Source organism: Tamandua tetradactyla, chromosome 15, assembly GCF_023851605.1.
Source record: "Tamandua tetradactyla isolate mTamTet1 chromosome 15, mTamTet1.pri, whole genome shotgun sequence".
In the NCBI taxonomy this organism is placed as follows: domain Eukaryota; kingdom Metazoa; phylum Chordata; class Mammalia; order Pilosa; family Myrmecophagidae; genus Tamandua; species Tamandua tetradactyla.
The window spans coordinates 64,322,976-64,350,513 of NC_135341.1; the positions used below are offsets into that span (position 1 = coordinate 64,322,976).

Consider the following 27,538-nt stretch of genomic DNA (forward strand, 5'->3'; position numbering starts at 1 on the left):
TATGTACATCTGAGACTGAGAGTTAGAGCTCTGAAGCTATGAAAGTCAGTAGTATTCCATACAGAACTGTTTAAAAAGTTGAAAAATTGATCAGACATTGAGTAGAGATATGAATGAAGCTTATCTGGAAAGGAATAAGGTGTATCAGCAGATTGGGTAAAGAATGATATTGTCCATATTTTAAAACTTCAACTTCTGTGTGAGACTAAAGGGAGAGATGTTTATTGGTGCAAAATTTATATTTTGGGTAGTACATTTCTAACTGAATTTGTATGGTTAGTTTAGTTTAGTTGAACACCATAAGTACGTGGAATCTTAAAAAGGGCATGAGATTTTGTTGGTTTGTAAGCGTTAGTGTGATGCCCCAGTAAATCCAAGAGTGATCTGGACAGTGAACAAAGAATATTTGCAAAGTCCCCTTGGGGGAATGGGGAGAAAGGGGGAAATATTCAACTTTCTCATTTGGAGAATTTCTGATACTCTTGCAAGCAGCGGGAGCAGCTAAATCAATAAGCTGAGCCCTCACTCTTGGTGTTCACCACTATGAAATTTATTCCTGCAAAGGATAGACTAAACCTACCTAAAATTAGGCCTCAGAGTCACCCCCAGAGAACCTCTTTTGTTGCTCAGATATGGACTCTCTAAGCTGACATGACAAGTCACTGTCCTCCCCTTTCGATGTGGGACATGACTCCCTGGGGTGTAAATCTCCTTGACAACACGGGATAGAAATCTTGGGATGAGCTGGGACTCAGCATCAAGAAATTGAGAAAACCTTCTTGACCAAAAGGGGGAAGAGAGAAATGAGAAAAAAAATAGTGTCAGTGGCTGAGAGATTTCAAATAGAGCCGAGAGGTTAATCCTGGAGGCTATTCTTATGCATTATATGGAAATCGCCTTTTTAGTTTATGGTGCATTAGAGTGGCTAGAGGGAAGTATCTGAAACTGTAGAACTGTGTTCCAGTAGCCTTGTTTCTAGAAGATGACTGTATAATGATACAGCTTTTACAATGTGACTATGTGATTGTGAAAACCTTGTGTCTGATGCTCCCTTTATCTACGGTATGGATAGATGAGTAAAAAATATGGATAAAAAAATAAACAAATTACAGAGGAAACAGGTTAAAATAAATCGGGTAGATGGAAATACTAGTGGTCAATGAGAGGGAGGGGTAGGGGGTAGGGGGTATGGTATGTATGAGTTTTTTCTTTTTCTTTTTTTCTGGAATGATGCAAATGTTCAAAAAAATGATTATGGTGATGATATACAACTATGCGATGATATTATAAGCCACTGATTGTACACCATATATGGAATGTTTATATGTTAAGAATGTATGTCAACTTTTGTCAATAAAAATTTTTTTTAAATAATAAAAAATAATGTGGCCTTGGGAAAATTATTTAACCCTTCTGTTCGTCAAATGCCTTGCCTGTTTAATCAGGTTAACATGTCCTAGCTCACATCAGAGGTCTGTTATGAGAGTAAAATTAAATAATGAGACCTTGAAATTAACTAGCATTTCTTATAATAAGCTAAAAAAGAAGCGAACTAGAGACTATAAGGAAAAAAAGCTACTTTAAATTAGAAGTAAACCAAAATTTAGCTGAATTCCAAGCAACTGACAGAGAATGAGTCCATTTATTATCTGATGCTTCAAACACTTTCCTTCAGATGGCACAAGTTTAGCACAGAGATTTACATAGCCTTTTCAATCATTACAATACAATCCCACTGCATGGTTTTACAGTGAACATTATTTACATAATCAGTATAGTAAATGCTGATTTTTGACTTTTCAATTTTTAGAATTAAAACAAAGCATGGAATACAATCACAGATATAAAACAGAATGTAAATGTTACATTCTTGAGGATGTAAATGAAATGGAATAGCTAAAGAAGCCAGGATATGGAGGAAGGAGGATACTGTGTTCCTGTAGAATACATAATTTCCAAGAGAAATTATGTAAAATTAAAAGATCAAAGAATGTAAATATATTCAAATTATAAATATAACCAATAAAATACCTGAGAAAATACAAGTTATAAAACCTGGGATGGTAAATGATAGATAAGTGTCTACTAAAGAAAAAGAGATATAAACGTATCACTTAGAATTGGGTAGGCAGCTATCAGAACAATTAAAAAGATGGTTAAACATCTAGTTCTCTGAAGAATAAGACAGGGAGTACTTCAATGAATTTCTTTTTTGTGTCTAGATATTGCTTTAAAAATAACAGTCCTTTTTAAGTGATAAAAATTCAAATTTGGGCAGTGCAACTGTGGCTCAGTGGCAAAATTCTCACCTGCCATGCCAGAGACCCGGGTTCTATTCCCGGTGCCTGCCCATGTAAAAAAAATTTTTTTAATTTGACATGAAAACTGCATATTTAAGTGAAAACATTTTAAAAATGCATAAAATTGTACATGTACATGTGTATACACTTGTATATCTTAATATATAGACACAATAAAAATGAGAATTTTACTCCTTTATACTTAGTCCTTTCCACTTAATATTTCAAAGATTTTTTCATATGCCACATGCAGTAGCTAGGTTCAGGTGTCAATTTGGCTAGGTAACAGTACCCAGTTGTTATGCTGCTGTAGCTTTAAACATCAGCATGGGAAATCTATGTATGGCTCATTACATTTGCGGTGGGCTAAGGAGAGTGCCTTCCACAATGAGTGGCATTTAAATTTCATTAGCTGGAGGCTTCAAAGCAAAGTCAGAAGAGAGCTCAGAGCTGGCTCAGACCTAGACATTTGGAGATGCAGAAAAGAACCACCCCGGGGAAAGCCATTTGAACCCAGAAGCTGGGAGAGAAGTCCAGCAGAAGTTGCTGTGTGCCTCTCCAAATTAGTAAATTTGTAACTAAATGAATGGAAAGCCATTCCATTTCTGGTGTATTTCATTCTGGCAGCCTTAGCTAACTAAAACACCATATGTATCATATAAATATGGCTTGACAGCAACCCCAAATGTTAATAATGGTTTTCTTCTGGCAGTGATTATTATAATCTTTGTTTTCATCTTCCTAATATCTAATTTTTTAAAGAATCCATATTATTCTTAAAATCAGGGGAAAAGCTGTTTTTTTCAAAAGATTAAAACAAAATAAAAATCATGATACTAGTGGAAAATATAAATGAAGTGAGTATAATATAGATGCTGGCCTAGAGTTTCCCTTCACTCTGTTCTCCTTCATTTCTTCCTCTAAATGATCTCTGGGACATAGTCCCTTCTTCATCTCCCCTGCCACAACCGAGTTTATTCCACTGACTCATACCTAACATTATTTCAACAGCCTCTCAATCTGACTCCAGCTCTAATGAATAGTCGCCTAATCTACCCAGGACAAAAAGGCAGAACCAATGTTAAATGCCCAATCATTCCCTTACTTCAGAAGTTATTTCTAAATTTTGCTGCCTTGTGTTTCAGTTAAAATTCTGCTTATGCTTGTGCTTTCAGTCCATAACCTTGTGCTTCCCTAACTCCCAAGCCTTTAATTCCCCTGCTGCTTGACATAAACATGAAGCTCTGACCACCTGCTTCTTCCCTTACTCTAACTTGTGCCTCTCCATCTTTTCTTCATCAGGAAAATCTAACAATCCATACTTGAAATCCCAACTCCACTCCCATACTTTTCACAAAGCTTTCTCAGACGACTCATAATTCCTACTTACTTCAGTCTGAATCACAAGGTTTAGCCCCATAAGGTTTTTTGTATTAGTTCTGTATCTCCGAATAGAATGCAAATACTTTGAGAGTAAGCTTTGCCTTAAGGTTTCATTTTTGTCTCCTTCTGAGCACCTAGTACATAATGCATATTTATGAAATAAGGATATGACAAGTACTGATTATCTTTCATTTCACAATAATATTTCAATTCAAACCAATACTAAATACTTATCAAGAAACGATTCTGGGGTGGGCCATGGTGGCTCAGCAGGCAGAATTCTCACCTGCCATGCCAGAGACCCGGGTTCGTTTCCCAGTGCCTGCTCATGAAAAAAAAAAAAAAAAGAGAAGAAGAAGAAACGATTCTGCAAAACTTGCAGGTAAAATGGAAGGGGCATTATAAGCTTACTAAGAAAACAGGTAAACAGGTATCCCATACTGACATATTCCTTTCATACTATTACCATGTCATAGATGAATTTTTAGGTCCTACATAGAAATGGTCAAGAAAAATAGCCACATTATGCTCTTAGGTGGCATGATTTATTATTTATACCACTAGTGTACAAATCCTTTAAGATATACAAAGGACTTGCACTCCTTAAGAGTTATTATTTATGGGTTAGCCACATAAGCAGGGACCATAAATTATATTTTATAACCCTTACAATGCCCTTTATACAGTAAGAAGCATTCAAATGGGAACAATGCAAGTCAAAATACTATAAAGTTCTCAACAAATGTTTTAAAATAAAGTTAGTGATACCTAAAAAATGTCTGGCACTTACTCAGATGTCCCAGGAAAGTCACTGTGCCTCAGTGTTGTTAAGAGTAATGATCTCTACTGCAATGGTTATGTGTGAATTAAAATACTTTGGTAAGAAATAACTGCAACATAAATGCAAGGTGGCAGGGAAATTGGGAAACATTAAATGTTAGGATTCAAAAGTCTTCGTCATTCATTCACAATATGTATTCTGTGCCTGACAGCATGCTGACCTCATGTGGTACAACCCCTTCATTTGACAGGATGAGAAAACCAAGACGTAAAAGGATAAAATAACTTTTCCAAGTCACACAGAAAATTTAGTGGCAGAGCGAGGCTAACGACCACAATTCACAGTTCCCCAATCCTTGTAACAAAACATACTACTCCATTTTGATACTCTTAATATTTCAAGTAACCTGCATCATTTTAATTAAGAGTTAGATTTATATTAGAATAGCTTACCTGGATTTACACTGTTGCCCAAAAAATAAACTTATGAAATAAAGATTTGGACTTTTCAAAAACAATGAAAAAAATGCTAAACACCAGGAGTGGTAAATGCAAGGCCCAGGTCTAAACACTATTTTACTATAATACTTCGACTTTACTGTCATGACGAAAAAAAAATTAACTTTGCAAAAACAATAGGTTCATATAATGTAGTAGCTTCCTAAGGACGTTCTCCCCTCTGTACAGATTATTGCAACATACTTAACTGCTTCCTTCTCCCCTCTTGGTCATTATATTCTAGGTGTGCTATAGTTTTGAACCAGCTTTCTTACCTGCAGATACCAGGACAACTGCTGTAAACAAACTCATCTCTTCATCACTAAGTTGGAGGGCATTTAGCTTCTCACTAAATTCAAACATAGAGTTTAGCAGATCCCCTGCTCCCATTGAGTGTAAATCATCCACACTATACTTCTTTCCACTTAAAAAGGTGACTGTACGCTCCTTTGCATCAAATAATGATGCAAACCGTACCATTAAAACCTGGAAAAAGAAAAAGACTTAAATGTATTGGGAGAATTTCAATAACAGTACTAAAGAAATAATTCAGTATTCAAGTCAGTTAAGAAATATCCTACATATAAAAAAAAAATCGAGTCTATTTTTATCCAGAGCCACTTTCTTAAGGCAAGTTCTCTTCCAAAGAAATAAATATCTCAAGAAGAACATCAAAAGAAATTTCAGCCACCAATGACAGAATGGTTGAATCCTATCATACTCTGAAACTCTATTAATAAAAATAGATTCTGAAATGAAAATATAGAACTAAAGCAGGCAATAATAGCAAAAAGTTTAAAACTTGGCTCCAAAGGCATTAAAGGAACTCTTTAGGCTACCAACTCTTTCAGCAACATTTCAATACAACAACATATGGAAACATCAAAACACCAAATAAAGCCAAGGCAAAACTACCACATAAACCCCAATAGAATATTTCAAGAAACCCATAACCCAAAGAGAACTATTACAATAAAAGTGTTAACAACAAGTCATAACTGAAATCCAAACCAAACCAGTCAACAATTACATATTACTTATCTACAGTACTCCATTATACTGAATGGTGGCATCTGTCACACATTCCTCTCTTAACCAGAGGAACACTAAACAAACACCTTCCCTTTGCAATGGTTCCCAAGCAAAGACTTGTTTCACTCAAGATGATCCAAGTGAGTGAGCTTTCTATAAAGATGGAGCTAAGTCTAAAACAGCAATCTCATGACAAATCACAAGGTGGAAAGAATAAAAGCCCTGGAGACCAGGGACTTGTGTTCTAGTCCTGCACGTGTTATGATTTACTGATAACCCAAGAAAGTCTCTATACCTCTCTGAGCCTTAGTTATCTAGCCTCCAAAATGAATGACTTGATCTTGATCACTAATATGCTTTTTGGCTTTAAATCTGAAATCTAATGTTTTCCTTTAAACTGAAATTTCTAATTGCTGGATGTTATCTGTTTATTATGCCATAGCTATTTTATTTACAAATATGGCTTGCTCTCTGTCTTAAAACAGGATCCCTAGAAAACAGAATCCCTAGAAAACAGAGCCTTAGGGAGAAGCTTCTGAGAGAAATGAACTACATGTGTAAAAGCAGGCGTGAAGAAAAAGGAAACGAGGGAGGAATGGAGGAAGAGCTAATATTAGGGGGTGCTTTACTGAGCTGGCTACACTTGATATCAAGAGTAACTGATCACGGTGTAACAGGACTAGATACAAAAACTCAAAAATGGACAGCACAATAATACCTAATTGTAAAGTAATCATGTTAAAACACTGAATGAAGCTGCATCTGAGCTATAGGTTTTTGTTTTGTTTTGATTTTACTATTATTACTTTTATTTTTTTCTCTATATCAACATTCTATATCTTTTTCGGTTATGTTGCTAGTTCTTCTAAACCGATGCAAATGTACTAAGAAATGATGATCATGCATCTATGTGATGATGTTACGAATTACTGATTGCATATGTAGAATGGTATGATTTCTAAATGTTGGGTTAATTTCTTTTTTTCCATTAATTAAAAAAAAAAAAAAAGAGAGAAGGGGTAATTGGAGCTGAAGGGATACAGACTGTACAACGGGACTGGATATAAAAACTCAGAAATGGACAGCACAATACTACCCAATTGTAATGCAATTATGTTAAAACACTGAATGAAGCTGCATGTGAGGTATAGGTTTTTTGTTTTTTGTTTTTTTCTTTCTATTATTGTTTTAATTCTTATTCTGTTGTCTTTTTATTTCTTTTTCTAAATCGATGCAAATGTACTAAGAAATGATGAATATGCAACTATGTGATGTTATTAAGAATTACTGATTGTACATGTAGAATGGAATGATTTCTAATTGCTTTGTTAATTCTTTTTTTAATTAATAAAAAAAAAACTAACTTATGTGTGAGACTAAAGCAAAAAATGTTTGTTTGGTACAAAATTTATATTTTGACTAGTACATCTCCTAACATAACTGAACACTATAGGTACATGGAATCTTGAGTAGGGTATGAGACTTTGTAGGTTTGTCTAGAATGATGCCCTGATAAATCCCAGAGTGATCTGAACAGTGAATAAAAAAGTATTTGCAAAGTCCCCTTGGGGGAATGGTGAGAAAGAGGGAAAATTCAACTTTCCCATATTGAGAAGACCTGATATTCTTGCAAGCAGTGAGGACAACAAAATCAATAGGCTGAACCCTCAATCTTGGGATTTGTTCATATGAACCATATCCCTGCAAAGGATAGGCTAAGCCTACTTAAAATTAGGCTAAAGAGTCACCCCAGGAGGACCTCTTTAGTTACTCCAATGTGGCCTATTTCTCAGTCAACAAGACAAGCAAACTCACTGCCCTTCCCCTCTGTTCATGGGACAGGACCCCCAGGGGTGTAAATCTCCCTGGCAGAGTGGGACAGAAATCCTAGGACGAGCTGGGACTCAGCATCAGAGACTGAGAAAACCTTCTTGACTGAAAGGGAGAAGACAGGAATGAGACAAAATAAAGTGCCAGTAGCTGAGAGTTTCAAATCGTGTCAAGAGGTCATCCTAGAGGTTTTTCTTACGCATTATATAGACCTCCCTTTTTTAGTTTAAGGTGAATTAGAGAGGCTGGAGGGAAGTGCCTGAAACTGTAGAGCTGTGTTCCAGTAGCCATGTTTCTTTAAGATGATTGTATAATGATACCGCTTTTATAAGTGACTGTGTGGTTGTGAAAACCTTGTTCTGATGCTCCTTTTATCTACGGTATGGACAGATGAGTAAAAAATATAAATTAAAAATAAATAAATAGTAGGGGGAACAAATGTTAAAATAAATTGGGTAGAAGGAAATGCTAGTGGTCAATGAGAGGGAGGGGTAAGAGGTCTGGTATGTATGAGTTTTTTCTTTTTTCTTTTTATTTGTTTTTCTGGAGTGATGCAAATATTCTAAGAAATGATCATAGTGATGAATACACAACTATGTGATGATATTGTGCGCCACTGACTGCATACCAAGCATGGAATGTTCATATGTTAAGAATGTTCGTATTGTATGCTGATTGATTAATAAAAATTTTTTTTTAATTAAAAAAAAAAAAAAGAGTAACTGATCACTCAACCTTTCAGAACTATCCAGAGAGAAAGTGAAACTGTCCCTGGCTCCCTCCCATCTTTGATCAAAGGTTTAAATGTTGGCCCTCAGGGCATCAACTTCCCACCACCATCATCTATTCCTGGGTTGTACATAAGTGAGCTGTGAGCAGATTCTGAGGTTTCCCACACCTCAGCAGGAACAGGGAAGCCCCTAGGGCAGACAGGAGGTAAAAGGCAGCTAAGCCCAAAGAAAGGTACTGTCTGATTGGTAGAAATGGCTGCCCAAGGCCCAAGTAGAATGCACCACTTCAAAAAAAGCCAGATATCCAGAATTTATAAAGAGATTGTTCAACTCAACAACAAAAAGACAGCCTATCCAATTGCAAAATGGGAAAAAGACTTGAACAGACACCTCTCAGAAGAGGAAATACAAATGGCCAAAAGGCACATGAAGAGATGCTCAATGTCCCTGGCCATTAGAGAAATGCAAATCAAAACCACAATGAGATATCATCTCTCACCCACCAGAATGGCCATTATCAACAAAACAGAAAATGACAAGTGCTGGAGAGGATGCGGAGAAAGAGGCACACTTATCCACTGTTGGTGGGAATGTCAAATGGTGCAACCACTGTGGAAGGCAGTTTGGCGGTTCCTCAAAAAGCTGAATATAGAATTGCCATACGACCCAGCAATACCATTGCTAGGTATCTACTCAAAGGACTTAAGGGCAAAGACACAAACAGACATTTGCACACCAATGTTTATAGCAGCATTATTTACAATTGCAAAGAGATGGAAACAGCCAAAATGTCCGTCAACAGACCAGTGGCTAAACAAGCTGTGGTATATACATACGATGGAATATTATGCAGCTTTAAGACAGAATAAACTTATGAAGCATGTAATAACATGGATGGACCTAGAGAACATTATGCTGAGTGAGACTAGTCAAAAACTAAAGGACAAATACTGTATGGTCCCACTGATGTGAACCGACATTAGAGAATAAACTTGGAATATGTCGCTGGTAACAGAGACCATCAGGAGTTAGAAACAGGGTAAGATAATGGGTAATTGGAGCTGAAGGGATACAGACTGTGCAACAGGACTAGATACAAAAACTCAAAAATGGACAGCACAATACTACCTAATTGCAATGTAATTATGTTAAAACATTGAATGAAGCTGCATCTGAGCTATAGTTTTTGTTTGTTTGTTTGTTCTGTTTTTTTATATATATTTTTTGTATTTTTTATTTTTATTTTTTTCTCTATATTATCATTTTCTTTTTCTGTTGTCTTGCTATTTCTTTTTCTAAATCGATGCAAATGTACTAAATGATGATCATACATCTATGTGATGATATTAAGAATTACTGATTGCATATGTAGAATGGAATGATTTCTAAATGTTGTGTTAATTTTTTTTTAATTAATAAAAAAAAAAAAAGCCAGAGTAGAAAAAGTAGCCAAGGATCCTAGAATAAGGTGTAGCTCAAAGGATCCGTGGTGGCACATAAGACATATCTGATACATCTCCCCCCCAATATTCTATACTCTCCTAAAAGACAAAAAACACATTCTATTCATCCTTCTTACTTCTATACTGAGCATAATAAATGCCAGGCAAGGTTTTCAGTGGGTGTCTGACAATCTACAGAAACTGCTCAGACCATAGCTGAAAGCAATACCAGAACTTGCGGGGATCCTAGGATACAGAACACCTGTATTTCAAGACATAAGTAATTTTGGATTTACCTTGTCTCTTCCCACGATCCCAAAATGGTCACTCTTGTGTTGGTAGTTCTAGCCTCTGGACTATAAATATTTATTTAGAAAATAACGAAAAGTTTCATGAAAATAAAATACTAGAGGCCCTGCATCAATATTCAGGATAAATAAAACCTACCTCAAAAGTCCCAGCCTTTAAAAGGTTGACCTGGTCATGCTGAGAGAGATCTCTGAACCCAGGAATACGCTTTGCAAATTCCACCACTTCTTTCACTGCTGGGGTAAAGCTCATAGAAAATTCTTCCCAGATTTCATGCCCTGATTTATGAGGATCCACATATGGAGACTTACTCATTGGACAAACCTAGTGTAAACAAAACACATAAATTCTTAAATTGTGAGAAGTGGTAAAGAAATTTCAAAATCAGTATCTCAACCATTAAAACTCCATAATGAAAATGACTCCCAAATCCAAGCACTATCTACTGAATTAGCACTTTCTCTGTTCTACTCCCCTTACTACAGAAAGCCTTAAGTAACCTAAGTTAAATAGCAATTAACTAATTGTAAAAGAGGTAGCCTCAGCAAAAAAATTACATCCATAATAAGCTACATGAAAAACTTGTTGTATAGGTTAAGAGTTTATTTTATAACTCTGCCACTTTATGCTGGTATACAGTGTTTTATGGTTTTCAAAACAAATTTGCACATATTTCACTCTCAACTCTCTAAGTTATGATAGCTCCTATGAGAGGTTTAGTGATTTATCCAAACAGCTAGAAGTCACAGGCCTAGGACCCAAACCCATATTTAGTTAATATTTCAAAACCACTACTTTTTTCTAAATAGGCAGAATTACATATTGTAATTTTCAAGAGGAAGTAAAGGAGAATGAGGCGTCTCACTTTTTTAAAAAAGGCCACTACCCATTTATTTCATAAAAATGGCATAACCTGGGTGGGCCACGGTGGCTAAGCAGGTAGAGTTCTTACATGCCATGCCAAAGACCCGGGTTCAATTCCCAATGCCCGCCCATGCAAAAAAAAAAAAAATGGTATGACCAATGAACTCCATTTGTTCAATTAGGAAACAATAGCTGGAGATACAACGTCTACCTTCTAAATGAAGGATTGGGTGAGGGAAAAATAGAAAGTCAAAGAAGTTGAAGAAAAATAAAAAGATCATGAAACATGCACCACTATACTCTATTAGTAAAATCAGCCTTAAAATTTTCACTAAATTCATAGAAAATCCAGGAATGGGATGCTTCTATAGCTGTGAAGAACATTATGAAATCAGAACCTCAATCTTAACAGATTTTCCATACCAAGGCAACAACTAAATCTAATAAAATACAAACTTGCCTTTCAGATCCATGGTATCAAATATTTACAAGAGAAAAAAAATCTAACATGAAGATTGGGCTAGAATAGACTATTCTGAAAATGAAGAGAAAAAAATTTTAATTACCTGTCTGTAGAACATCGTAACCACTATTATCAAGGAAACTCGTGGCTTAAACTAAAAATGGTACAGTACTGCTGTTTTTGGTGAAATTGTAGCTAAATATGAATATTATACTTTCATGTATAATGTTGCAAGCATTTGATTAAAAAAAAACCTTTAATAAATGAATATTAACTCATCTCATAGGACCAAGTCTGAGAAAATCCTTATAAACTAGCCTATTAAATTAAAATATTCCTAAATTCTTAAACAATACAACATATATGTTCTATGTCCAAAGACTTTTTTGTATTATAATGGTTAAAGAAAACTCCTTCCATAGAATCAAAGAATTACTGACTGTGGCAAACTAAAAGATCAGCCCTTTGAGAAAATCCCAAAGCTAGTAAGGCACTGATTAATCAAAATGCTCAAATTCTGAAAGGGATTTCCAAGAATTAAAGGACTAATTATACATGACTTCTACTTTATATAAAATTCTAATCCCAATCTTATCATACACTTGTACCTGATTCTTAGGTAATTCAACAACTGATATTTATTAAAATTATTTGACCTAAAATTCTGCACAAAATTGATTCTGTAAATCTCTTAAGTTTTCTGACACCCTACTATCAAGTTGGTATATCCCCCAAATAAAAGAAAACCTTCAAAGCTTTCTTTGATTCAAGGTGAGCAAAAAACTGATTTCACTATACCAGATGCATTCTCCCTCCACTGTTACACAGGTAACTATTCTTGTTCTCATTCTGAGAAAATCCATCTGTCGGAACTCTATCACATACTCTTTGAGTATAAGCATTGGAGAAGTTCATACAATGTCCATTTGCAATACAAATGGCATGACCATTTGGGTAATGCATTACGTTCCTCCCTTTGTACTGTCCATTGAGATGCTGCTCATTACAGGGAAAATGGCTAAGCCCACTGCCACAATGGTCACGGTTTAAATTATATTGTTCCATGTTCTTGGAAATCCGTTCTCCTCTCTGGGGCTGCATGGCCTCAGTTGAGTTTTCTCGCTGCTCTTGATTATACATAAAGGTATCTTTGTGTGCTCTGGTCACCATGCCAATCACTTCTTCCTTTGCGAAATCAGAAGAGGGAGGAGAAGAGCTTTTGATGTTTTCTTGCTCCAGCTGGGGCTTGGGTCGCAGCTGCTCCTGGGCTGGTAAAGCTATCTGTTCATGATGTTCTACTATTGTGTCATTCTGCAAGTGACCACTGAACTGGCTATTCATCATCGTCTTCATTGCACTTTGCATTTCAATTAGCATCCTCTGTTTTTCACGCTTAGGAATACGACCAAACCGAACAGCTAAAGATGAAAAAGATATTTAACTAAGATGGGAGAAAGAATAATGGAAATATTAAACTTTACCACCAGGGAACCCCCTGATACTGTGTCAAACATAAGAGACTCCCAAATCAATAGGCCAAGCCCTTGATCTTGAGGCTAGCTCTTGTGAAGTTTATTTATGAGGCAGAGAAGCTTAGCCTATCTATAGTTATGCTTAGGAGTTACTTCTAGAGGACCTCTTTTGTTGTTCAGATGTGGCCTCTCTAAGTCCAACTCTCCAAGTGAAATCATTATCCTCCCTCCTACACGGAACATGACATCCAGGGATTAAAGTCTCCCTGGCAACAAGGAATATGACTCCCAGGGATAAGCCTAGACCTGGCACTGTGGGATCAACAATGTCATCCTGACCAAAAGGGGGAAAAGAAGTATAATAAATAAGGTATCAGTGGCTGAGAGTTCAAATAGAGTCTAGAGCCTACTCTTACACAAGGTTCAGCTAGACATTTGTACCTATCAGTCCGCCAAACCCCAACCAAAACCATTTCTGCTAACCCTAAAGAACGCTTAGGGCTCTATCTGAGATTCTACAAAGGTTCCATGTATTACAATTACTTTCCAGAAATCCACAACCTCCAGATGGGTTCCCAGGCCACATAAGTTCTGAAATGTGGAGGGACCAGTCTCTCCAGAACAACAACTAGTTCCATTTCCTATCCCATATTATTGGCAGCCCCTTCCAACATAAAAAAGTTAGAATGGGCGTAGCCCAGAAAAACCCTAAAGATTAGGAGAACAATCAAAGGAGATGGTCAAGTTATACAGGGAAGGTAGGGTTTAACAAATGAGTATGATTACTGAATCATTATATTGATATTTCTTTTAGTCTCCAGTGTCTTGGAGCAGATACAAGTAAAAACCTAAAATTGTGGATTGTAACCTATACCAAACTCTGAAATTTGTTCTACAACTAATTGTTGCGCTGTGCTTTGAAATTTATTGCTTTTTTGTATATATGTTTACACAATTAAAAAAATATTCATATGGCTAAGTGACTCCATTAAAAAAAAAGTTTAATAAGCATATTCTAAATAAGACCTGTTAGTATAAATGAATAATGTAAAATTATCTTTGATAGCTATGGCCTCTAGTCACACAAGTAAAGAATGTCTACATATCTCTGGCCCAAATTATTCTAAACTTGCCAGTTATGTTTTTGATGTACCAACAAGGGTGGGGAAGACAGAATTTTTCATTTGTCTCCCAAAATAAAGTTCAGGAGACGATCTGTATCTTGGATATTTTATAAGCTAAACCTAAGAGAAAAATATAAAATTACTTAATGAAAACTGCAATTTGAAGTAGACCAGCATTATTACATAGCACCTTATTAACAAAGCAGAGGGCTCTGTTTCCAAAAAGACAAGTGAAATTCAGCTACCCACATCCATTACTGCTAAAGGAACCTAACAGATATAATCACTCCCTGAACAGCTGACCGATGGCAATTCATTTTCTTAGCCTTACTCTCAAGATCCAACAACTACTAAATGAGCTGCTCTCTTCTTTTCTGATCTTAAGGAAGGATATCTTTAAAACAAACAAACAACAAACCATGATCAAAGAAATACAGTTATTGGGACATTAGCATGCCAGATTTTAAATAAAATTGAAATGAAATTGTCCCTCCTCCATTCTTTTAAAAGATACTCTTAGAATGCATTGTTTCTAACAATCCTGACCCCTGAGGGAAAGAAAAGGAGAGCCTCTTTCTATTCTAATGTTTACACAGAGATTTAAAAAAAATCAATATACACTACCAGCAAGAAAGTCTTACTAATCTAATTGTAGCCTCTGACATAATCACTATCGAAGACAAACAATTTAATGTTTCACATTCCACCTCTACTCCCTCCTTCAAAAGGAGTGCTGTTTTTATTCTTGTGACGTATGCACTACACCCATCAACTTTAGATTAGCATTTCTACTGCTGTAAAAAAAAAGTTTCAGGTAACTGAAAATCCAAAACATCACTTACCGAAATTTGTTATTCAAGAAATCTCTTACTGCAATACACTATTTGTGTATTAGTTATATATTAGAATTAGAGAAAAATAAGGGACTGCTTAAATGACCTTTCCATAGAAAATTATCAGGTCCATCCTTAACTATTTTTAACTAACTGCATTAGACTACTTCCTCTGAAACATCATACTCTTCTGTTATGTCACCTGCAACAAAATAAGGCTATTCAAAAATGATCTCCCTAAGCACAACAGAAGAGTTAAATCTTCCAAAGATGTCATACACAGATATTAACAGACCTACAAATTACCACAACCTTTATTTTCCATGGGAATAGATCATGCCAGAATTGAACAACCATCTTCACTCCAGACCCTGAAGTTTCCTTCAATTTTTCATTTCCTTTCCATACTCTCAGAAGGTGAACCCCAAAAAACAAATTATCATCTTAGGACTGAGAAGGTGGGAAATGATTCATGTGAGGAAAAATGGGTTCCACCATAATGCTAAGAAATTAAGGAGAAATAGCCAAAAATTCCTACATTAAGAAAAACTAAATCTTTTATTTTAATTTAAAAAAAAAAGAATAAAATTTTACAGAAAAAATGGTTTTTTACAAGCAGCAGCAAAAAAGGAAGTCGAACCAAAACCTATTTGAGTTGATGATGCTAAAATTTGACTTTAATGAATCTGACATCCTATGAAACACCAAGATGTGTTTGTTGAACTCTGCTTCACAATAAGCACAAGACAATCACTAGAAACTGATTTACAGTTCTGGTTTATGCTAAGGAATAAAATTCAAGCCCCAAATCCTTTAAGAAGAGCAATTGTTAAACTGGAAACATACCATCTCTTGACATTCCAACAGACAGACACTTTTTGAAGCGACACTGCTGACATCTGTTCCTATTCATTCTCATTATAGAGCAGTTTTCATTCTTCAAGCACTTCTTGTACTGGATGTTTTGCTGAATGCTTCTCCGAAAGAAACCCTACGAACAAAGGAAAAGGTACTTACCCATTCAAAATTTCCCAGATGAACTCCTTATAAGCACTGCCCCATGCCTAACTATCCAGTATTTTATCAGCTACCTGGGAAATAAATTTAGCTCGGAAGAGAAGGAAATATTACACTGAAATACAGAATTTAACTGGATTCTTACTGGTATTGGTAAACATCTTATGCCTACTAATCAAACAAAACTCCTCTCCCTTTGGAAATTCTTTGTGTTTGCCCTAAGCACACCTTATACTAAACTTTACTGTTACTAGACCCTGCCAGCAGCTGTATTTTCCATCTCATACTTTTAATCACATAAAAATTCCAAAACTCTTGAAATATGAATGACTGGTTCTTAAAAGAATTGATCATAAAATATGCTTGATAGCTATAATTCCCTCAGTAGAACTCAGAATTACATTAATAGAGTTCAGTCTTTCCTGGATCTTTGCCTGCTGACATCAGCAAGTCCTACTTATTTAGGCCAGCTGTTCCTTGCTACAAGGCAGAAACAGGTAAACGTATTATATACCCACAAACCAATTAATTATCTAATTAGATAATTATTAATTATCTAAGGAAAGAGTTCCCAGAAGGTAGATGGCTACAAATGGCTGCCTTTACTATAAAACAATTTAAATACATGCTCTGCAATATGTGTTCAAAGATCTCTAAGTTAATGGTCCCAGAAATATGAGTAAACTCAAGAATACAATTATCAAAATCATTTTTTGAATACATTTTGTGAATCAAACTGTATTTTCCTTAAATGTCATAATTAACCATATATTTCATGAATTTATATTAAAGTAGTTGTGGGATACAACAATTTTATATTTTATTACTAGGGTACTATATTTGATTTGAACACTAGACATTCTGTACTACACAGATTTTTAAAGGGTACAGAACAGATCTGTGTTTATCAGATGCACAATTAGGCTCCGTCTGCTTTGTACTTTTGTTTCTCTAGGTATAAAGTAAGAACAATGCCTGCCCCACAATTTCCCCACAGTTTTGAGGAAAAAAAAAACTATTTATATAATGTTTGAAACAGTGGGAAAGTGCTACACATTTATCTAAAATGCTGACTAGTCTTGCAAAGTGACCCAACCATCAAGAACTACCAAACTCACAATTCATTCAGAGCCACCCTTGGAAAGATTTCCTCTTTCGTGATCTTGTTCAACCTCCATATTCTATCAAACTGGATTCCTGCTTTTAGTTTTATGTCAAAAAACAGCAAGAACATGTGCCTTGATCATGTTGAGTTTTAATACTTAGAAGAAAGGATTATGCCAAATAAAAATGAGATGGTCTAGGTATAAATAGAGAGGTACAGATTATCTTATTTGGAATTATCTGAACATTCTAATAGCGATAATTAAGAAACTTATAAATAAAATGTGGCTTCCCAAGTTTTCAATTTATATTCAAGATTGTTTTACTCACTTGGTATTACTCTGAAGATACCACATTTTTATAAATTTCTAGGAATTATTTCCAACTCATAGTACCTGACATGTCAGAATGTCAAAGTAGCTGATGAAACTTAATTCAAAGTTTCATTTCAACTAAGTTCCAACAAGGCAACAGTGCCCTGTCTGTTTTTCTCCTTGCTGTTTCCCCACCTCCTAGAAGAGTGCCTGACATATTAATGAAAGAGTATTTGTACACTTGGTTTCATACCCTGAGTACATTTGACTAAAGTACAAATTTATTTTAATCAAAGTCTTTACAAAGGAATAATTTCACTGAAATAAGAATAATGTTTTCCAAAACAAGTTATGTTCATGCATTGCATAAAATGCTAAAAAGAGCAGCTGATTTCTCTCTCCCTTTCAAACAGACACATAAAGAAATTAGAAAACCTAATCTCAATTTCCCCAATATTTAATTTCTTCAAGCTTAAAGAAACAAAAGCATGCTTTACCTTACAGCCTTCACAAGCATGAACTCCATAGTGGAATCCTGACGCCACATCCCCACAGACTTTACACAGTAGAACCATGCCACTAAATTCTAGGGCACAAACAGACATATGAAGTGAAAAGCTGGAAGAAGCACTTCAATTGTTTGTTTTCTTTCCGAATGAGTATTTTATTTCTTTCAACTTGCAAGTATTTAAAAAATACATATCTACTTTTATAAAGTAAAAGAAAAGTCTTTATGCCAAATTATCAAATCCATGGAAATCACTGTTTTCTTTTAAACACAACTCATGGAACTGCCAAAAATATCTCACAGGTCTTCTATTTTTTTCCTTTCCTGATGATTTTAAACATACGCTGAAATTCTGTAAATATGAAATTACTTTATTTAAATCAGATATGCAATCAGAACAAAGCAAGCAAACCTCACCGATAGGTATTAAGAAGTCAGGCAGAGAGGTCATTTAATAAAAGGTACGAAGAGGTGTCCCTACAAGCAGCTTTGTAAGCATGAAGTCATTCCATGAATGGCTGCCTTATAATTTTGCTTCTACTTTAACTGCGAATAGTTTTTTAAAATTGTTTTTTTTTATTTTTTTTAATTTGTTTTATGGTATTAAATCTTAATTAGTGAAAAAAAAATTCAGTTCAGTTCAGATAGGGGCAATTCCTTCCAGGGCCTCCCCTATACCAAGCCTTCTTACCTCTATACTCAATCAGAAATACAAACCCCTCTACCACTTATTCAGTTATCCCAGTCCTGCTTTGCTTCCCTAGTTCCAACTTCACGAAAGTAAACTCTTACCAAAACAAGCAAGTATTCTCTGCTGGATTCAAAACTGAAGGGTCCAAAAGAAAGGTAACTATGCAACTGTGGTAAAAGGGAATAATCTTTGTAGAAAATATGGTCTGGCAGAGAACATAACCACATATCTTGCTCTGGGATATCAATCAATTATGACAGCCATTAGACTGTACTTTTAAGATCATCACTGATTTCTTACTAACTACTGATCTCTGATTATCAGAAGTGAAAACACATAATGGTCACAAATGAAGTTAACAAATTATGCTCCACCTGAAATTAATGGTAGAAACTTTTAGAAACCTAAGTAACTTACTTGTCACTCCAGTATGACCCTTTGTCATTCCAGGTACACTTGATTTGCTTGTTTTCATAGAACAATCTATTCGATCATTCTTCAGGATGCTTTCAATATTGGACAGATCACTATTCTTGGGATTACCATTGTTGTCAGAGTTAGAGCTATTTGGAGAAGATGGAACAGAAGAGGAGGAAGACTGGAAACTATTCTCAGAACCCTCACTGTGACAAGAGGCAGGGCTAGACGCTGAGCTGGAAGAACTGATATAGGCGATCACACCTCCTAGAAAAGAGGGGGGGAATCAGATAATTAGAAACAAGATAATATAGTTTCTGTTTTTGTAAATTTGAGTGACTACCAATATTAAGCAAAATTAACCAAAAGTAAAAAGTTATTCTTCCTGCTTCCACAAAGCTCAAAGTGCACATAACAGGGCGGACCACGGTGGGTGGCTCAGCAGGTAGGAATGCTTGCCTGTGATGCCAGAGGACCCGGGTTCGATTTCCGGTGTCTGCCCATGTTAAAAAAAAAAGTGCACGTAACACCCACAGATTTAAAAGGTAAGAAGGCACTTCCTGGCTTAGTTGTTTGGAACACAACAAAATTTTCATTCTAATCTCCTAAAAGGACTGCATAGTTTAAACAAATTTGTGGCCATGAAGAAATCTGATTCTAATCCTCTCTTTGCTTCCTCTGTTATACCTTTATATGACACAATCCTAGAAACAGAGAGCTGATCGTTTGCCTCCTACAGCACATGGCTAAAAACGCAGGCTAATCAAGAACAGATGTAACATATGGTACGGCAGATAAAGTAAGTTATCTAAAAAATGGGAAGGCATTCATAGCTGTTGCTCCTGTACCCTTTCCATTTCGATGCTCTCCAAAGACTTCTGTGACTATCCATTAATCCCCTGCTACACACTACCCCTTCTCTAGTCAATTCTGCCATTGGACTTGAAGACACTTGTCTCTAAACAGAAATTCAGACTCACTATTTGCTCTTCTGACTCATTATTTACAGTACATGTAATAGAGGCTGGAAGGGCGAACACATGCTAGAAGAGAATAAGATAAAGCTGAAGCTAATTCTCTCTTCACAGAATTACTACCAAATTACAATTCATAACTCACAAACTGACCTCGACCTCTCACAAACTATAAAACCTCCCTGCTTAAGAAACAGCATTTAAAATTATTTTCAGGGTATGATTTCAAGCTCTTCCTTCAAAAAGATAAACATTGCAATAGTGACCTCACAGTAAAATATACTATATTATTTTTCCAAATCTCAGACCAAGCAAGTAACTCTCATTCTCTCTGCCAAGGTCTACTGTGGTTTCTTTTCTTCATCCCTCCATCATGAAAAAATATTTATTGAATTTTTTCAGTGTGCATTAGACCCAAAGGTTAATTATAGCTCTTCCATCACTGCCCTGAAACCTTATTTAAACCCTTCTAATTTTTACCTTTTTCCATCTTATCTCTCAACTAGACCATGATCACCTGGGAGCACAGTGTCTCCTAATTCTCTGTACATCTGCTATACAGGCAATAAGACTGCCATAAAATTTTCTAAGACCTATTCCTCTGCCTTCGCGAAGCCCACATCTAATAACATGGACAGACCCCACGCAGTACAAAGCATTACAAGGAAGTCACGAGTAAAACAGAGACAATATTTCTGACAACAATCTAGGTGACTACACTGGAGTAGCTGAGTGGAGAATTTTGTACATTCCCAAAGTAGCAACTGCAATTTACGCATTCACTCTGATATGAAAATTTCATCTGCTAAAGGGAAACGGCTCCCTAGTCTTATTTTAGATAGGAGCCACCAACAAACCACAGAACCAAATACTAAAGCCAAAAAAAAAAAAATCCAAAGAACAGAAAGACATTTCTATTTACAGATAAGAAAAAACAGGCAGAGGAATTTTAAGTCAGTTTTAGTCTATCACGTTGAAATTAGGTACCAGATACGTATTTTTAAATCAATCATATATATATCCAGTCTGGAGAAACCATGAGGAGTAAAGTGCAATCATAACTCTAAAGGGGCTACCTTACAACCCAGAAAAGAAAACAGGTGCCTGAACAAACTCATCATACACAAATTTAAAATGCATAAAATCAACTATATGCATATAATTTTTAAAGACAAAAAATGTAACTAATACAAACACTTTCACCCACTATTCTACTCATTAAGCGTATGCCTGGCATTAGTCTTGACGTCCTCCCCAGAGTCAATTCACTTCTGAAATGCTATCTCACCTGCCCAGAGTGAAGCTAGTGCTTTAAGATGATTATCTTTTCTACAAAGCAGTCCCTAACTCAGACCAGTTGTTCTTAAAGTGTAGTCCCTGAACCAGAACTCCCATAACTCCTGGAAATGTTAGAAATGCAAATTCTCAGGCTCCACCCCAAATAAACTGTATCAGGAACTTCAATAAGTTCTCCTGGTGATTCGAAAACACACTAAAGTCAAAGAATCACAAGCCAACTATTTCATCTGTCCTCAACAGAAGAAAAAGTGACCAAGGTAAGTTTTACAATAGGAATTTTCATGTATCACTGATTTTAAAGGCTAAAAGCTCCTAAAACTCTAATTATTAAAAAAAAACGCTTCTTAACTTTGACTTTATCACCCAGGGAGATAATGTAAAATATAAATCAACTACTCAGTACCTTCAGAACAGAGTCCATGTTTCCAAGGCCCTGTCAAGTTCAGAGAAGATATCCTCAAGAATGTGCATGTTTAACAAGTTTGTACACTTCAGTTTAAAAAATAACTACAATCAGTGAATTCAAACTCCAATTAGCCGACAGTTTAAAAGGTTAGTATTTTTATTGACAAAACTGCTTGAATGCTCTGAATCCAATATGCTCTGAATCCAAAAGAAATCATTTTAACCTGGTAGCCCACTTAATATCATGTCATTTGGTAAAACAACTGTGCCATCTTCTACCTTTTTTTTTTGGAGATTTGTGGTTCACATAAAAAAAACCCAGGTGATAGCAAACAGCTACTTTTTTCAAGACTCACCACTTAGAACGCAAAGAAAGGGCCACAGTGGCTCAGCGGGCAAGAATGCTTCCCTGCCATGCCAGAGGACCCGGGTTCGATTCCCGGTGCCTGCCCATGTAAAAAAAAAAAGAAGAAGAAGAACACAAAGAAAAATATTATCTTATTCTTAGACCTCAATAAGTTCCCAAATGAAGGTCTTGCAGCTTCTTGTCTTTTCCTAAAGTACTATCCTAGGTATTAAATTCACTCGCTAATACCTCAGCATAAAAGATGAGAAAGTGATAGTTTTTCTTAGAAGTAGAACTTTCCTGAGGCCAATATTCAGAGTCAGCCATTTATGTTCACAAGGTCTTCAGACTACCTCAGCTCAGAAATAAACTTTTAAAAATTTGAGCTCTCCAAGTGACTTAAGAACTAGCTAAAATCATTGACTAAGCAATGGAAGGTATTTTAAGTAACCACATACAACTTCCTTTGCAAAAGCTTTAAAAACAAACCTAAGAAAAATTACAAGGTTATTATCAATCTTGTTAATTGCTGAGATTCAATTCTATCTTAATAAAGTTCAAAAACCATTTACAACAACCGTTTGTGCCAGGCACCAAGGAATCTAAGATGACCAATAGAGAAGCAACTGCATTCTTCTATCAAGACCTTCTGCAGTGATACACTTGTTTTAGCTGCTAGCACAGAGTAATCTATCAACCTGGTAATTAGCAATCCCAATAACGCTAAATTTTAATTTCCTAGAAGCTAAGGAATATATCTAGTAGTTCCTCCACCTGATGAAATGTAACCAGATTGATGAAAACTATAAGTCACCAGTATCTACAGAATGCCAATAATGACACAACTTTCACAATACATTTCATCCTCACAACAACTTTGCGTCTATTATTTCATTTTATAGATGAAGAACCCAGAGCTCAAAAGAGGATAAATAACCAGCTACTAAGTGTCAGAGTCGGCACTAAAAATCAAGGCTGTCTAATTCTAGTGTATGGTCTATTATTTCTTTCTGAGAAGACCTGGGTAAGTAAGTCACTTTCAATCTCTCTAAACTCGAGTCATCTGGTATAAAATTGGAATATCTGCCCCAAATTATTACAAGATTGAACTGAAATGGTGCTCATAAAAGGGACTATTAAATAACTTTTTGCAAATACTACTTTTGAATAATAAAGCAGGAAAGGTAAAATCCCCAAACCAGCAAGTCCCAACACTTCCAAAAAAGAGGCAGAACCTACTTCTTAGGCACCTCAAGCTAAAATTAGCTAAACCACTCTTCTCTATTTTCAGTTGAAAGGACCCTGGATCTGGGCTAGGTTCTGAGGCTAGGGTTTACCTAGCAGTCAACTACAGCCAAGCCAGTAGTAGTCAATATCCAATTTTGTACTGGTGGGAAACACTGTCTCTACATGTTTTGGGGGTTTTCTTACCCCAATTCCAGGCTTGACCTCATCAAAACCCTTCCCCTCTCACTGTTCACCACCCTGGAAAGTATGCTCGATTTCAAGTCATAACTGAACATTTTTGCTGCATTACTTAGAACTAAACATCTTTATTATCAAGGAGCTTTAAATTTCTTATTTTAAATGTAGGTTATTAATAATTTCCAGTCACAGGATGGTAGAGTACCTCTAATTGAAATACTAAACTTCCATTTGTGTCCTGGGGCCAGGGCTCTAGGAAACAGTATGATTCATTCCCTAAAAAGCCTTATATGCCAAACAACTATGTTAACCATTCATTTCAATGCAATGTGAGCAATGTTTCATACAACTGACTGCAAACTGCTAAGGATCTACAAGAAGTACTACAGAGGGCAGAGATTAAGAAGAGCAAAAACATAACCAAGGTCATAATATCTGAATGAGCTCTTGAAGAATGTGTAAATTATTAAATGATGTACCACGTAGGTGATATATATAAGAATACTAAAAAAAAAAGGGGGGGGTGGACAAGAAAAAAATGTCATTTTATAAAATAATGTTCCAACTTAATGCAGACTGCTGGTAAGGAACAGCCAAGGTAAATTAGTGTTCAGTAAAAACAAAAAACCAAAATCGACAAGAAACAAGATTAAAAAGGAAAGGGATGATGACACTGGGACTCTATGAAGACACCTGTCCCTTTCTATCAGCTATAATCCTACACCACCACAAACTGAGCAGATCCATACACTATTCCCTTCATACCCAAGAATACAGGACCACTAAGCTTTGTGTAAACCCTCAAATGCTATATATTCTTAAGTATATTACAGCATAGTCATTAATAGTAGTTAATAGCTTGTGCTTCCCAAGTGGACTCTGTGAATTAAAATTCTAGCTCTTGGGCGGTGCGACTGTGGCTCAGTGGCAGAATTCTCGCCTGCCATGCCGGAGACCCGGGTTCAATTCCCGGTGCCTGCCAATGTAAAAAAAAAAAAAAAAATTCTGGCTCAAGCACTAGTTAGGCAAGTTGCTTAACTTCAACCTCAGCTGTAAGACAGTGGCAATAGTACCTTTCTTCATATAACTGTGAGGAATCACATGTAAAGTAGTCAGACAACTAAAGGGACTGGCACATAAAAATGCTCAACAAACGCTGGTGATGATTATTTTCCCATCATTATATTGGAATAGTTCAATCAGAATATACAAAACCAACCCTTCCTATGCATTCCTCTTTCTTTCATTTTTGAATGTCATATGGACCCAGAGATTTCTATATAAGTTCTTATATTCACCCTACCTTTGAATCGCTCTACCCAGTGACCAACCAATTTTCTACTTCACATCTGATTCTTCCTATTATCTTGCAGTGTCTCTTGCCAAGTGAAGATTGCTTTACCCTTACCTTCCTCTGAGTTTTTTTTCCCCCAAGTTTGGGAGAAAATAGAATACAAATTTGTAAAGCAGGAAGGCTTAAGTCAGAGAAAAATTTTCTAACTATCTAAGCCGGTGCACCGATGAGTCAAAGCAGGAAGATTGATGTTAAAAGCTGAAATAGAAGAGATTGAACCAGATAACCTGTAAATTCCTACTATGCAAAAGTTTCTGATTTCATTTATTTGGGGGTGGGGGTGTGATCCAGAAATCCAACTCGGATTCCCCCATGGCGGGCGAGCATTCTACCACTGAACCACCAGTGCACCCCAGTTATCCCATTTTTTTAAAAATATCTTCAAAGGCTAAGCAGGTCCTCCTCATAGGTAACACACTTAAAACAAGCGAAAAAATGACTTGATTTTTGCAGGGTAGTCAAAAATTCACATCAAGGGCTGGCCACAGTGGCTCAGCAGGTAAGAATGCTTTCCTGCCATGCCCGAGGACCCGGGTTCGATTCCCGGTGCCTGCCCATGTGGAGAAAAAAAAAATTCAAAACTTGTTAGCAAGGTATGGTTTTTGGAGGAGAATATACTAATCTTAAAAGATAAAAACTGGCTTCTGCAACTTCACTTGCTTCAGATATGAGGGTCATGACTTGTTTGTGGGCAGGGAAAATTAAAAGTACTGTTCTTTGGCAATATCCTTGTGAAATATAACAAGAAACAAATATTTATAAAACCAAAATTCTTTTAATCAGCTTCAGGAATGGTCAGAGAACCGTATGTATAAAAAAAAATTAAATGAACAATGACCAGCCTTATAAACGTCTCCGAGTCACCTATGATCACCTGAGTCATCCTGATCATACCTGAGCTGAGCGATTAGTTACAGGAGTGATCCGTTTTCGGTAAAGCTCCAAGCCCTAGGGGATTTTCAAACTATTTTTATGACTGAAGATGTGTAAGATAGGTCGCATCCTGGATGAAATTGTTTTTTTTTTTTTTTGGCAAATAGTGACACTGCATCAAAACGGCGTGTGTCGTTCAGTCTAAAGGCTGCTTCCGACAGGTAAACACCTCAGAGCTCGGTGGAGAAGTCTCGGAATCCAGGAAGCCCCTCGCCTTTCTCGAGGCACCGCCCTCCATCGGCGGCACGCCCTCGCCCTGTATTTCTTCTACAGACTGCAAGGTCTGCGGCCGCCAGCGTCCTAGATCGCCGCACGGCCGGGTCACCTCCTAACCCAGCGAGCAGCAACCGGTGCACTGCGACGTCCGCGCGCGCCTCAGGGTCCCCTCGGCTGGGCTCACCCGACGCGCACGCGCGAGCTCCTCCGCAGTGTGCAACCCCGCGGGGGCGTGGGGATCGCTGCCACGTCACAGCCCGGAGGGTTCCAAAGGGGAGGGACCTCCCGGGGGTTGCGGAGCTCCCAGCCAGCGCGTGCGCGCGCGCACGCACCCCCACGTGTCCCTGCGGCCTCGCGGAATGTGGGTCAGGGAGCCGAGCGGCCTCACGTGTCCCCACCCGCCACCACCGCCTCAGCGTCCATTATGTAATGCCGCGTCACGCGCCACCCAGCCAACCGGCGCCCGCGTGCCGCCGAACGTAAACACAGCGCGCACGTGGCTCGCGCGGCCCAGCCATGTGAGGGGGGGCCGGGCCGGGCGCTGTAGGGCCTCGCTGCGGCGTAGTGCAGTGCCAGGAGCTAGGGTGCGGGGCCACCCGGGCTATGGGAACCGAGCTCCAGGCGGAAAAACAAGGCGCAGCAGCCCACCCTACCCGCCCTGGAGATACGCCTGCCGCCACTCCCCTAAGTGTCCCAACGGGCTCCAAGCGCCCCTCCGCCGTCCCACCATCCGCCGCAATCCGGCTCTTACCCGCATTCACCTCCATAGTGCCCTCGGGAAATGAGCCGAGCCTGTCCGCTTCCCGCAGAAGGGGCAGCGCTGTAGCCGCCTCAGCGCCGCGCCACCCAGGGCTGGAGGCTGCGGTGGTCGCAGGGCCCCCTCATGGGCAGGGCGGGCGCGGCGCCGGTGGGACCCGCAGTAGGAGAGCGAGCTGCAGTCGGAGAGCGCGGCAGCGAGTGGCGATCCTCGCGGAGACCCTAACAACAAAAGCGGCGGCGCAGCGGCTTCCTGCAACCAACGCACCGCGGCGGCGAGGGCGGCAGACTGGGAGGGCAGCAGCGACCATGTGACCCGCGCACACACACTCCCCCCTCCCTCTGCCCGCCCCTAGGCGGGCCGCAGCGACGACTCCGCCCCCTCCTCGCTTTCTCATCCTACCCTTCTCCCTCCTCCCCTTCTTCCCTTACCTCTCCTCTACCTCCTCCTCCACTCCCTATCCTTTCTGCTATTCCGCATCTCTCCTCTCTCCATACCCTCCCCTCTCCCGTTTTACCTTTCTCCTCTTGCCCCTACGCCTGCATGGCTGACTTTTCCGCCTCAGGCTGGGAACCCCCTCCACGTGCCCCAGTGACACCTCAGGTCACTTAGGATGGTTACCGAGAGCCACCAGTTACGTCAAGCCAAACAGAAGTGATATCCAGGACCCTGGGTTGGGCTAGCTTGTTTGGACAGCCCAACCCCTTACCTACTCTC

At 37.8% G+C, this 27,538-nt stretch overlaps 1 protein-coding gene across 1 annotated transcript in view; it reads right to left on the reverse strand.

Annotated features, from left to right (window-relative positions):
* NR1D2 (nuclear receptor subfamily 1 group D member 2) overlaps positions 1-27,107 on the reverse strand; it is a 38,944-nt gene extending 11,837 nt beyond the window's left edge. The window contains exons 1-7 of the mRNA XM_077130022.1: positions 26,816-27,107; positions 19,113-19,379; positions 17,994-18,082; positions 15,908-16,052; positions 12,431-13,050; positions 10,444-10,629; positions 5,237-5,447 (exon numbers count right to left, since the gene is read on the reverse strand). Coding sequence (XP_076986137.1) covers positions 5,237-5,447; positions 10,444-10,629; positions 12,431-13,050; positions 15,908-16,052; positions 17,994-18,082; positions 19,113-19,379; positions 26,816-26,831 — 1,534 coding nt within the window. The 5' untranslated portion in view covers positions 26,832-27,107. The remainder of the gene's footprint in view (positions 1-5,236; positions 5,448-10,443; positions 10,630-12,430; positions 13,051-15,907; positions 16,053-17,993; positions 18,083-19,112; positions 19,380-26,815) is intronic.
* Between the last annotated feature and the right edge of the window lie 431 nt (positions 27,108-27,538).